Raw genomic sequence first — 13,685 nt, forward strand, 5'->3', positions numbered from 1 at the left:
AAGAGGCACTTAATTTCTGATGTGAATATAAATCGACTTCTACTCTTATTGTAGACGACAGGCTTGTGAGTGATCATGTGAAATGCGGTAGTCTGAACCCCTGCGTTTCCATATTACAATGTCGTAAACACATTTTTTAAAAACAGAAGCATCTAAACGCTCACATTTTGATCATTTGCTTGTTCTATGATTTGAGTTTGGAAAATGAAAAAGAAAACACAAAGAATGAAGATTCACAGACAAGAGGAAACTTTAATTAAATATTGTGAAAGTCAAAAAGTTATTTTACAGTTCAAAGGTAATTAAAAAATGATCATCTTTACAGTAGTTTCTTTTTATATTTTTCACCAGTCATAACTGCCCACTGAAAGTCCAGTCTACAACAGGTATGCAATCAAAAGGAAAAATAGTAGCAGACTTCTTTTCAGTTTGGATGTGTGGCATGATATTCAATAAATCAAGTGACCACCAAATGATAACTTTGCATCTGATACCCACTTAAATAATGGGGGAAAGCCACGTAAGCTGACATGGCTGTTTAAAAATCCCAGAAATTCAAAATGCAGGGACTTGGAAAGTTGTGTGATGTGATCTGAAACAAGAATGGGATGAAACTCATTAAGACGTGTGTCATGGAATGACATGAACGAGCGAATAACTGTATAGACTCTTGTGCTGTTACTCTTTTCTACCCAAAGATATCTAAATAAATTCTTTTAAAAATAAATAAATAAAGTAAAAAAGAGAAATCTGCATTAAGACATTTGATTTTGGGGGGGTTGGGTTCCAAAGGAAAAATATTTAAAAAAAAAAAAAAAAAAATCGGGAGATATTACTGTATATTTGCTGAGCATCAAAACAATAACTATCTTTTTCTCTGGACCAAGTTCCAGAGAGGCAAAATTAAAAGATTATTATATCGTTTACTTGGTGAATATATTCTCAAACTTCATTGCATTAAAAGTACATATTATTTAACTAATCTTGCATTCTGAAACAAAATGGTATAACACATTTTCATAAAGAAAAAAAAAAAACCGAAATGACAAAAAAAAAAACAAAAAAAAAAAACGCGGTTGTTCTTTGACACACAAAATTACTATACACGTAAAATTCCAAAATCACATTTATGGACATAAATTGGCAAATGACAAAATAAAAAAAGCGAAAAACACACAAACATGAAGACATGTACAATTTCAAGCGATACATACAATATTCTTACGGATATCCTACACATATCCCTTCGTGATCATTGAAACCTCAGAGCTAAAGTCAAAGAGATCTGCTAAGTATGTCGTAAACATTATATCAGTGACACTAGGTTGAATAAAGCTGCCTTATGACTCCATTCTGATGTATAAATATATTTAAAACAATGACTTTGGCAAAATAAAAGAGAATTACAAAATCAAACATATTTATCAGTCTGTACAAAGCATACGTGCTAAAACCTAAATAATGTCTAGATCTTTGATCATTCATGAGCTTTCACGGTGCCGACCGTACGATCTACAGTATACATCTAAAAAACGGGCGACGGGTCTGTTCTGCTGCGGTCAAAATGGCAAATGATTAATCATTTAATGTGCATAGTTATAATTGAATGGTCATTTTAATCAACTTTCAGCATCATTTCAGAGCTGTGTTGTGAAACCACTTGAATCCAATGAAAACTCGAAGCGAGTTTCACTAATCTAAGAAAAGCGAAACGGCTCCAACATGCATTAAATACTTTATCGTTTCCCTCTCGAGCTTTCAGCCTGCCTACTGGAGGAAGTCCATCGCAAACGAAATGATAAAAGTGAGTACAAACAAATTAAAAGGAAAAAGGTTTTTGAAATGGCATTAAATACACTGACAATTTGCGTTTTTGTTGTTGTCCACAGTCCACAAATACAAATCCTCCATAGAGTAGATATACTGTAAAAAAGAGGCAGCAATCGCTTTAGGATGTGTGGGCTTGTCTCTATACTGTATATAATGTGTACTTGTCTCACTATGGGTATGTGTTTGGTCTGTACGGTTTGGTGTTACACGATGAAAAGACTGTGAAGAGATGAGAATGAAATGTCAAATGTTGCCTTCAAGTCATATCGGAATGGTCATATTTATTCAGCATTATTTCCAATGAGAAACTTTAGCTTCTTTTCTTTAAGCCTTTAAGTCTTTCCAAATTTGAGTTGTGTCAATCACTTTTTGCGAGTTTGTGAGAGAAAAATTATCTGGCAATTCTGACTTTATAACTCACAATTTTGTTTATATTTCACAATTCTGACTTTATAACTCAAAATTGTGTTTCTATCTCGCATTCTGACTTTATAATTCACAATTTTGTTTATATTTCAAAATTCTGACTTTATAATTCACAATTTTGTTTATATTTCGCAATTCTGACTTTATAACTCGCAATTTTGTTTATATCTCGCAATTCTGATTTTATAACTCGCAATTTTGTTTATATCTCGCAATTCTGACTTTATAACTCACAATTTTGTTTATATCTCGCAATTCTGACTTTATAACTCACAATTTTGTTTATATCTCGCAATTCTGACTTTATAACTCACAATTTTGTTTATATTTCGCAATTCTGACTTTATAACTCACAATTTTGTTTATATCTCGCAATTCTGACTTTATAACTCACAATTTTGTTTATATCTCGCAATTCTGACTTTATATCTCGCAATTCTGACTTTATATCTCGCAATTCTGACTTTATATCTCACAATTTTGTTTATATTTCGCAATTCTGACTTTATAACTCACAATTTTGTTTATATCTCGCAATTCTTACTTTATAACTCACAATTTTGTTTATATTTCGCAATTCTGACTTTATAACTCACAATTTTGTTTATATTTCGCAATTCTGACTTTATAACTCACAATTTTGTTTATATCTCGCAATTCTGACTTTATATCTCGCAATTCTGACTTTATATCTCGCAATTCTGACTTTATATCTCACAATTTTGTTTATATTTCGCAATTCTGACTTTATAACTCACAATTTTGTTTATATTTCGCAATTCTGACTTTATAACTCACAATTTTGTTTATATCTCGCAATTCTGACTTTATAACTCGCAATTTTGTTTATATTTCGCAATTCTGACTTTATAACTCACAATTTTGTTTATATCTCGCAATTCTGACTTTATATTTCGCAATTCTGATTTTATAATACATAATTTTGTTTATATTTCGCAATTCTAACTTTATAACTCACAATTTTGTTTATATTTCACAATTCTGACTTTATAATTGACAATTTTGTTTATATTTCGCAATTCTGATTTTATAACTCGCAATTTTGTTTATATCTCGCAATTCTGATTTTATAACTCGCAATTTTGTTTATATCTCGCAATTCTGTCTTTTTTTTCAGAATGACAAGATGTAAAATCACAATTGAAAATTGGAAAAAAAAAAAAAAGAATTGTGAGATAAAAAGTTGTAATTACATTTGGCGGAAACAAGCTTCCATACTTGCCAAACATGCCAAGTATATTTTTTACAACCATTTTATTGTATTATTTTTTTTAATCACATCTTCCCTGGAGGACTTGAAGGCAGCATAATCTCAGCAAATGGAAAATGAGTGTGAAAATCAGGATATGACTGTAACAATGCAAAGGAGCTGAGTTCCCCCTTTGGCATTTACAAATTGGTTTTTAACCATGATAAATTATATCTTCACCGCCACAGTTTTAATATAAATTCACATTGCTGGCACATTTTGTAGACGTGATTGACCAAAATTTCTTCAAATCAAATTCAAAAGCAATTTAGCAAATTCAGTGGGACATTAAAATCACCTGCAATCCTTCGTTAGCATCTAAAATCATAAATAGAAACCACTGCAATATCGTGTCAGGTATCATTTCATAAATGGGTGGTACACACAGAAACACACAAATATGATGGCAAATCAATAACTACGTTTTTTAAATAAATAGACCTCTCATGTTATAGTGTAGATGGCGCGGGATAGCATCGTCTGTGCTGTCGCTCCTTATCTTAAAAAGTGTCTAGAAGGTGAGTACAAATTTCAACATCAAAACAGGGAGGTACAACAGTTCAGTCCAATATTTTTTCTCCTATCGTTCTTCCTCTATATCTTTTTTGTTTCAAAGCAGATTGTGTTAAAAAGGGCCTGAGTTTGTAGTTTTTCATCCTTCAGAACAGGACCGCGAGGTCAGTCCAGCACCGGAGTTTTCTGAACACGCTCAGTGAGACCAGTGGCATGAAAGAGCATGTTTCATCTTTCTGTCTACACACACGCACACACGCACACACACAAACACACGCACCCTACATGGGAGGAACGATCATTCCATGGATAACTGTGAAGAGAGGGAGAGAGAGAGTTAGTTCACTCGACTCCATTACACAACCCGTCATTAAAAGAGCTGCATATAAAATGTGAGTGAAGGGAAAACATTTTTTGAAAGAAGTCTCTTATGCTCACCGAGGCTGCATTTGTTTGATCAAAAATGCCGTAAAAACAGTAATTATGAGGTATTACTGCAACTGTTCTCTTACGAGAGGTTCTCTCGTACGCTAGGGGAAAACCTTTCCAATTAAAAGCCAAAAATGATTGTAAAACGCATTGCGGCAGCATGCAGACATCGGCAAGACGGCTCACGTGGCTATTGGCTGTCCTGCGACAACTGCAGCAGCCTATCGAGAGAGGCCCTTCCCCAATGGGATCCACTACGTCACGTCCTGCCGAAACGGGCGTGGCCTGGGCCTATAAATTCAGCTCGATGGGCTGATATAATCTGGTTTTTCTGCGCCGTCTGAGAAAAAGCCGCTGGCCTTCATCTCACCGTCTTCAGTCGCCGTACCTGCTACGCTTTCCGCCGTATAAATATCCTTTTACTCTGCCGAGTGTGTGTTCGCCGCCGCGACTCTCGAAAACTACGGTGTTTAAAGGAGAACTCTTTGGTCTAATAAAACATCGGTACCTAGTCAATCGTTCTCTGAGATTTGTTTTCATGATAATCGAATGTAAAGAGTTTTATCTCTAAAAACTGTTTAGCGTATAATGCTAGTACTGGGGGCATTGACTAAGTAAAAAGAAATTTCTAGTTTCTACCACCAGAGCCCGTCTAACGGAGAGCCTTGGCACTTCCTATTAGCCCCGTTGTGTATCATCTTGGTTGCAGTTCCATTAGAATTCCACTGGGGGTGATCGCGGGCGAGAGCAGAATGAATGGGAGTCTATGGGGCTAAACGGCTAAATGTGTCTCTTTCACCTGCTTGTCGTTAAATCAACATAGATTTTATTGTTGATTCCGCAAGTTTAATATAGATTATAGGCCAAAAGTCGAATGAACAAGTAATTATATCCTTTTGATGTCTTAAAGGTTAGGCCGTTATTGGCCTGAACACACTAGCATTCTGCTATTGTGTGACGTCATCACATTTTTGAACGGATTTTTAGCACAGATAAGTGAACTTAAAAAATGCAATTTTCAGCCCTCCCCTTTGAATGCAACTTTCAGATTACTTGACAAAAAATTACACCCTGAGAAAAGAGGATTTCTGGGGGTGAAACCGCATTGACTCCCATTCATTCTGCACTCGACCGCCAGCGCCCCCGCATGGACAGAGACGCGTTACTGCAGCCAGTCCAGAACCCGGAAGTAACCAGCCAGTGCCAATTCTCTTCAATTAGACATTCTCTGATACCACTAACAAGGCTCAAAATAGCCCCACACTAACACAGTAACATAATGAGGGTCCCTACATGCAAAACAAAGCATTGAGAACTTTGTAAGTGCACAGAACGTTTAATAAGAAGATATTTTATAAAGTCAGTCCACTTCGTGTATACAGACAGGAGCCATCTTAGAAAATAAGTCTCGATAAGTCCAACCACGAACGCAGATCACTCAGCACGACGCTCGTGGTTCGACTTATCATGACTGTTTCCAAAGATGGCTCCTGTCTGTATACATGAAGTGAACTGTCTTTATAAAGTATCTTCTTATTAAACGGTCTGTACACTTACAAAGTTCTCAATGTTTCATTTGCATGTTGAATGTCCCAAAGAACAACATTTATTTGAAATAGAAACCTTTTGTAACGTTATAAATGTCTTGTCACATTTGATCAACTGAATGCATCCTTGCTGATTAAAAATATTAATTTTATTTACCACAAACATTGAAATGGTAATGTATCTCTGTTTCCCAGCAGTTTTCAACATTTATAATAATCAGAAATATTTCTTGAGCAGCAAATCAGATTTCTGAAGGATCATGTGACACTGAAGACTGGAGTAATGATCCTGAAAATTCAACCATCACAGGAATAAATTACACTTCAAAATATGTTAAAATAGAAAACATCTCTTTTAATTGTAATGATATTTCATAATATTACGGTACCTTTGATCAAATTAATATACAGTCTTGTTGAGCAAAAGAGACATGAAAAAAGCATGAAAAAACGTAATTATTCTCATAATTTTGACCAGTAGTGTATGTATGAGTGTGAGTTGTACAGCAAAGCATCGCTACGAGACTGGACACCATTTCATATTTTCCGCAGCTATTAATAGTTCTTTAAAATCAGCAATCTGTTTTCACATCTGTGTAACAAACCGTGGGCCCTTTCAGATGAGGAATAAATCCTAAACTCTTTCAGCGTCAATGCAAAATTGGCACAAACTAGACACTTGAAGCGGTAGATTAAACGTCTCAACCAACTCCTAATTGTTTGCAAGCAGTTAGCTTTATTGTTCTGGGCTTGTAAGGCCATGCTCGCCCTGGTGTGCACCACTTAAAAATGATGAATTCAATTCAAGCCGAGACAGTCTAATATCACGTCAATTGAAATTCATTCCAGAATCGTCACTCTTTTTATTATGAGTTAGCCAACATGGACTCTTTTTTTTTAACAAGAGGAAAATGCTTAGCACTGCAGATCTGACTCGACATGAGTTTAACAACTGCTGACAAACAAGAAAAAAGAGGAAAAAAAAGAGACGTGGACTATTTTGGAAGGGTTGTGTTCTCTAGGAAACGAAACCAAAATCTCACACAGTTACATCATTCTGGAAGTAACATGCTCTACAGTTTTATGATAAAACAGAAAACTAGTTTGATATATGGGAAACGTGGGATATTTAAAGGTGAAGTGTGTAATTTCTGCACATTAGCGTCAACAAACGGAATTGCTAAAAAAAAATGACTGTTTTCAAACAGGTTTCTCACGTCTGTCATTGGTCGACAAACAGAAAGTCCCACCTCCATCTCACGCCATTGGTCAAAATGAATAAAAAATATTACACACTTTACCTTAAGAAATAGAATTTTCACTATGCAAAATCTGTTATGAATGGATGGATGGATGATATGTGAGGAGTGGGATGAACATGGGAGAAGTAACAGATGAGTAACGTACTTCAGGAGAAGGCCAGGCCCTGGAGTGCGCTGGCTGTGGAGTACTTGTTAGAGTCGACAAAAGACTGATCTGAGGGAAGTGGAGAGGAGAAGACGGGAAAGGGAAAGAAGACAGACAGAGAGAGAGAGAGAGAGGTTAATATCAGACCGAGTTATGGGTGAGTATATGGTCAAAAAGAAGATTAGACATTCATGCTTCTAGTTTACGTTACAGATCCTTCCTGGACTCTAGTGATGTTACACCATTCAAAAGTTTGGGGTAATTAAGACTTTTTCACGTTGTTCTCAACACTGATAATAATAAGAAACGTTTCTTAAGGAACAAAATCAGAATATTAGAGTGATTTATGAAGGATCATGTGACACTGACCGTCACAGGAATAAATTACATATTAAAATATATTAAAAAAGATCTTTCGAATTGTAATATTGTTTCACAATATTACTGTTTTTACTGTATTTGTGATCAAATAAATCCAGCCTTGGTGAGCAGAAGAGGCTTCTTTCAAAAAAAATCTTGCTGACCCCAAACTTTTGAATGAAAGTGTATGCACCCAACATAAATAAATAAATAAATAATAATAAAAAATCATCTCTAACCATAAAGAGCCTCTTTCTTGTAGTATTGTTTTATTGGAGTAATGTATGCAAATTAAAGGGGTTTCAAAGCTTTCTCTGCCCAAATAAGTCAAAAGAAAGCGTTTGGGGGGACCTTTCAACAATTTATTCAGACATAGTTTCCGTAACCACAATTTTACTCAACCACTTGTTGTATTAGTGAGTTTCTAGTGAGGAACTAAGGATTTTCTATTACAATTAGTACGGTATTTCAGTATCACCAAAACTTTCGTATTTATGACTTCATTACAGATTTACATATAAAATGCTTGGTTAAAGGGTTAGTTCACCCAAAAATGAAAAAAATATCATCAAATAATCACCCTCATGATGTTACAAACTGGTAAGACTTTCGTTTCATTTTAAATAAAAAATAAATAAATAATTAAAAAAAAAAGATGCAACCGCTTCTTTGTCACTTCAAAAAGTTCATAAAGAAATTGAAAAACTAATCCATATGAATCAAGTGGATTTGTTCAATTGTTTAGAAAAGACTCGATCACTTTATATGATAAACATATTAAATGAATGAATCAACCGAACCTGCTTGACGCACAAGAACAAACCTCATTGGCTGAAGCTCAAACGAGAATAAACCTCATTGGCAACATGATTAAGCTTTTGTTTACCACAGCTGATGTTTATGTGTGAATAAAAGCCGCTCAATTCATATGGATCTCTTTATGAACGTTTCAAAATGGTAGTTGCGTAGCTGTCAATAGAGAACAGAAATAAATAACCGTCGACAGAAATATCTCAGATTTTCATTCGAATAGTTTTTGTTCAGAAAACGAACGAAAGGCTTACGGATTTGGAACGACATGAGGGTGAGTAATTATGACAGCATTTCAATTTTAGGGTGATCTATCCCTTTAACATCATTGCAGGTGCCAAACTGAGTTGCGCAAGACTTTCCTTTTGAAAAGTCGATCCCCTGGAAGTCATTTATGCACATTGTCAGTGTTTTGGGGGAACATCCTTTTTATTTGCTGCAATATTTTCATTTTTCAAAGTTTTATGATGTCGTTGCTGTCATTTGAGTGAGAAGGACTCGTGCGTTACCTTGGAGACCGTTCCCATTGGTGCTGGTGCATGTCGGTGGAGGTGAGGACTGGGGCCGAACGACGGGAGCGAACGCGCTCTTCTGTTTCACAGCTGAAACCATGTTTGCCGGAGAGAAGGAGAAGATTCCAGAGGAGCTGCTGCAGTTTGAGGGCAGGCTGGTGGAGGAGGCCATGGTGGGGCTGGAGGGGACGACTGAGGGAAGGCAGGAAGTGAGGTTGAAAAATACATTTTGGATTTAGCAGAAAGACAAGGAAGGAAGAGATAAATTAGGGAAGGAAATTCTTGTGGGAAAGAGTTTAGGGCAGAAATGATTACTTGCAATCAAACTAAATCACTCCAGAAGAAGCAATTGTTTTTTTTTTTTTTAATGTAAATTTTAATGTTAAAACATTATCCCATTTTTGGGTTTAACCTTTAACTATTTATTTTGGGTCAATTTTGCTATTTGGGATGGTTTTCCTTTTTATATTCTTCAATTAAAAATGCAAGTTGGCGCCTTAAATTAGTTCAAGTGCAACCTTGTAGCAAATGCACAATCCATTAATCAAGTCTAATCAATTAATGAAAATTGAAGGCTTAACAGGGGTCTCTGGGACTGATTGGAATTGTCTGAGGGAGTCAGTGAGCCTTTTATAATACTTGTTAACATTGCATTTCAAGTGTTAGCCCATCACTTACTTCATTGATTTAATTAACAGTCTTTAATTCACGGAATTTCAATTTGACAGAGGACCAGAATCGTTCGAGGAAAAAGTGGGCAGGTTTGTATTGACGAATTTTTGATTGCTTTCTTTTCTTTTGTTTGGCGTGCTTGAGTCAAAGTTGTGCGTCCCTCTGATTTCTTCTCCTTTTTGAAGGTTTCGGGGGCATTTACACGACATAAAAAGTTTTCCGTTTTTAGTTGAAAATTATGTGTTTTGGCCAACCTGATCTCACGGCAATTTGTACGAATTTTACGAGGTGGCTAATTCGTACAAATTCATACGACCTCACTTGTACAAATCCGTACGATCTTTGCTCATTTTTACATATTTCACGAGTTGCCAAATTTGTACGAATTCGTACGAGTCGTGGCTAATTCGTACAAATTCGTACGACCTCACTCATACGAATTTGTACGATATGTCTAAACCCACGTGATGGGTAGGTTTAGGTGCGGGGTCAGGGGTAGGTCATTCGTACAAATTCCTATGATTTTTGCTAATTTTTACATATTTTACGAGTTACCAAATTTGTACGAATTCGTACAAGTGAGTAAAAGGTGGCTAATTCATACAAATTCGTGCGACCTCACTCATACGAATTTGTACGATATGTCTAAACCCACGTGATGGGTAGGTTTAGGGGTGGGGTCATTAGTACGATTTTTGCTAATTTGTACGTATCTTACGAGTTACCAAATTCGTATGAATTTGCACGAATGAGCAACCCCTGACCCCGCCCCTACACCTACCCATCACGTGGGTTTAGACAAATCGTACAAATTCGCATGAGTGAGGTCGTACAAATTTGTACAAATTAACCACCTTTTAATCACTCGTACGAATTTGTCATGAGATAGCGTTGGTTTTGGCCATCCATTTACACGACAACGTTTTATGGGCCTGAAAATGCAAACGTTTGAAAACGGGTTTCGGAGTGCAAATTTTTGTAAACTGATATTGTCTGTGTAAAAAAAAAAGCAAATTCATGAAAACAATTACATCATGCGCATGTGTATGTTATGTGTTCAGTCTATAGGTGTAGTGTTTCTTCAAAAAGTGACATCGCCAACTACTGGCCTGGCAGCAGAATACAGCGTTATTAAACGTTTTCGCGGATCCGTGTGAACGGGAATTGTTTTGACAACGTTGCCGTCTGTGCGCAAAAACGCAAAGTTTTAAACTTTTGAATGTATTAAACTTTTCCGTGTTTAATACTTTACACTGTTGTTCTGTAGTGTCAGATTGTCCCCCAAACAAATATCCTTCACTGATCAAGTCATAATTAAACCAAACAAACACATCACAATTCTTTTGTCTCTGGCTTGCTTTCTCATCTCTGGTTAATTGGAAAGAGCGAGCAATTAAGAATTAGAACAATAAATAACAGCTGGAGTGAGGTGGCATTGACAGGCGAGCAGAAGAGGGAGCGCGTCGACAGTCAAGAACTTTTAAAGAGCTGTTGAATACCGACTGCGGAGCAGGTGGATTGTGGGAATTCTCAGTTGGGAATTGTATCAGACCTAAAGGCCCATACTGTCAGACTTCCTGCAATGATTGTGCATCAAAGACAAAGGTTTGTTTGGAATCACAGCCTCGTTGGAGTGGGAATTAAGCACTTCATCTGTCAAATTTCACCCCCGAAATCAAAAGTTCCAATAGATTGTACTCTAAACATCTTTAAATGTATTCTAAAAGACCTCAAATCTCATTTATATGCATTTAAATAGCACATGAAAGCATGTCAGAGTAGGTCTTATTTTATAATACATCACATTTTGTCACGTCTTACAGTGCGGTAATAGGAATCCACGCGCGAGGCATGAGGATCATGTTCAAGTCAAGCTGTGTTGTCTGAAAGTGACTCCTTTATAAATCACAACACTATTGACAATAGACATTTTTGCACATGAAATCTCACAGAAATTTAAAGTGCATGTCAGATTTGAGAGCTACAGAATTTTTTTTTTAATCTAAACTGAAATGTCAATCTGTTTCTGACAAAGCAATCAAATAGCTTCAGAAAATGAATATAGTGAATATAGTTCATAAGTCATGTGGACTACATAAAAAAAATGACATTCGATGTACATTCCACAAATCAAAACAAAGAAACATCAATTTCACATTTAATTCAATGTTGTTTGCAAATAACATTGAATTAAATGTGAAATTTTAAAATAGAAGACTTCCTTTATTCACAACTTCGATTTTGCTTTTAAAGGGATACTCCTCTTTTTTTGAAAATACGCTAATTTTCCAACTCCCTGTTGAGTTTCACCTTTTTTGAATCCATTCAGCAGATCTCCGGTTCTGGCGGTACCACTTTTAGCATAGCTTAGCATACATCATTGAAGTGCACTAGACCATTAGCATTTCTCAGAAAAAAAATGACCAAAGTGTTTTGATATTTTTCCTATTTAAAACTTAACTCTTCTATAGTTACATCGTGCACTAAGAAAATGTAAAGTTGTGATTTTCTAGGCTGATATGACTAGGAACTATACTCTCATTCCTGCGTAATAATCAGGAAACTTCACTGTCGTACCATGAGTGCAGCAGACGTAATGTTATGACGCAGCGCCTGAAAATAGTACCCAGCTTCTAACGTGACCGGGACTAAGTTTGTGTAGCCATCGCGCCTGCTGCACTCATGGTACGACAGTGAAGTCGAAACACTTTGGTAATTTTTTTTGGGAGAAATGCTAATGGTCTAGTGCACTTCAATGATGTATGCTAAGCTATGCTAAACCTGGTACCGCCAGAACCGGAGATCGGCTGAATGGATTCAAAAAAGGTAAAACTCAACAGTTTAACTCTGGGGGAGTTGGAAAATGAGCGTATTTTCAAAAAAAAAAAAAAGAGGAGTATCCCTTTAAGGTGAATTTTCATCATTTCACTTTTATTGCATGGAAAAGAGCAGCTTGGACATTCTGCTAAACGTCTTCTTTTGTGTTTTATCTTGGATACTCACTTGCGTAGGGCGAGTTGGCGGCTGAGCCGTTCAGGAAGCTCGGGGAGCCGGTCAGGTTGGTCATGCCGCCGTTGCCGTAGCCGTTCATGCTGGTGGATACCGTACTGTAACTGCCCTGCTGAGGGGTGGAACTGGGCACATAGCCGTGCGGCGATACGCTACTCGTGTTACGACTGAAACCTGCGGCCACACACACAGAAAACTTAGTCAACTCGCCTTTACGCCAAAGTACGTAGTGTGTACACGGCTTTGATGGACTCTTGTGCAAGTTTGTGTGTGAGAGAGAGAAACACTATCTCACCCTGGTTTCCACCCTGAGGCGACTCTGAGACGTTAACGGCGAGCTGTCCGGTGAAAGAGTTCACTCCCATCATGCTCGCGTGGACAGAGCTGTTGGTGAGGCCGGTGAGCTGGTTGTGGTTTCGTGGCACATTGTACAGGGCCTCGGCAATGTCCGCTGCTCGCTTTAGAATTATTTCCTGGGGAAAAATGATTCATCATCTCTCACAATTTAACACTTTCTTTAGGACATATATGGGTGTTAACTTTTATATCTCTACGCTTACTCTTTGTTTTTAGTTTGCGTCACATCAAGGTCACTTTGGAAACATTTTATAATTTTTTTTTTTCTACTTTTCATGTCTTTTTATATGTACTGAAAATTGTATTGTTTTACCCTTTATTGTGTCAGACCCAGACTTTCAGTATTAAAACATGAAAATCCAACATGCAAAACCATTAAAAATAAAACGGCGATAATCTGAATAAAAATTATTTTAAATATTTTAACAAATATTTAAAATTATTTTTATTCAGATTATCGCCGTTTTATTTTTAATGGTTTTGCATGTTGGATTTTCATGTGACTCGGAAAAAGATTCGTTCATTTTGATGAACGAGTTTGAA

General features: G+C 36.5%; 1 protein-coding gene across 3 annotated transcripts in view; it reads right to left on the reverse strand.

Annotated features, from left to right (window-relative positions):
- Positions 1-232: 232 nt before the first annotated feature.
- The window catches only part of ebf1b (EBF transcription factor 1b), a 158,607-nt gene continuing 145,154 nt past the window's right edge, over positions 233-13,685 (reverse strand). Inside the window, exons 13-17 of one of the 3 annotated variants that reach the window (XM_039676652.2) lie at positions 13,081-13,243; positions 12,780-12,959; positions 9,102-9,296; positions 7,423-7,491; positions 233-4,352 (exon numbers count right to left, since the gene is read on the reverse strand). In XM_039676652.2, coding sequence (XP_039532586.1) covers positions 7,424-7,491; positions 9,102-9,296; positions 12,780-12,959; positions 13,081-13,243 — 606 coding nt within the window. In that variant the 3' untranslated portion in view covers positions 233-4,352; position 7,423. Of the gene's footprint in view, positions 4,353-7,422; positions 7,492-9,101; positions 9,297-12,779; positions 12,960-13,080; positions 13,259-13,685 lie in introns of all 3 variants that reach the window. The other 2 variants (XM_039676650.2, XM_039676653.2) reach the window with 2 other exon arrangements.

This window comes from Pimephales promelas, chromosome 19 (genome assembly GCF_988280905.1).
Source record: "Pimephales promelas chromosome 19, fPimPro1.hap1.1, whole genome shotgun sequence".
Lineage (NCBI taxonomy): Eukaryota > Metazoa > Chordata > Actinopteri > Cypriniformes > Leuciscidae > Pimephales > Pimephales promelas.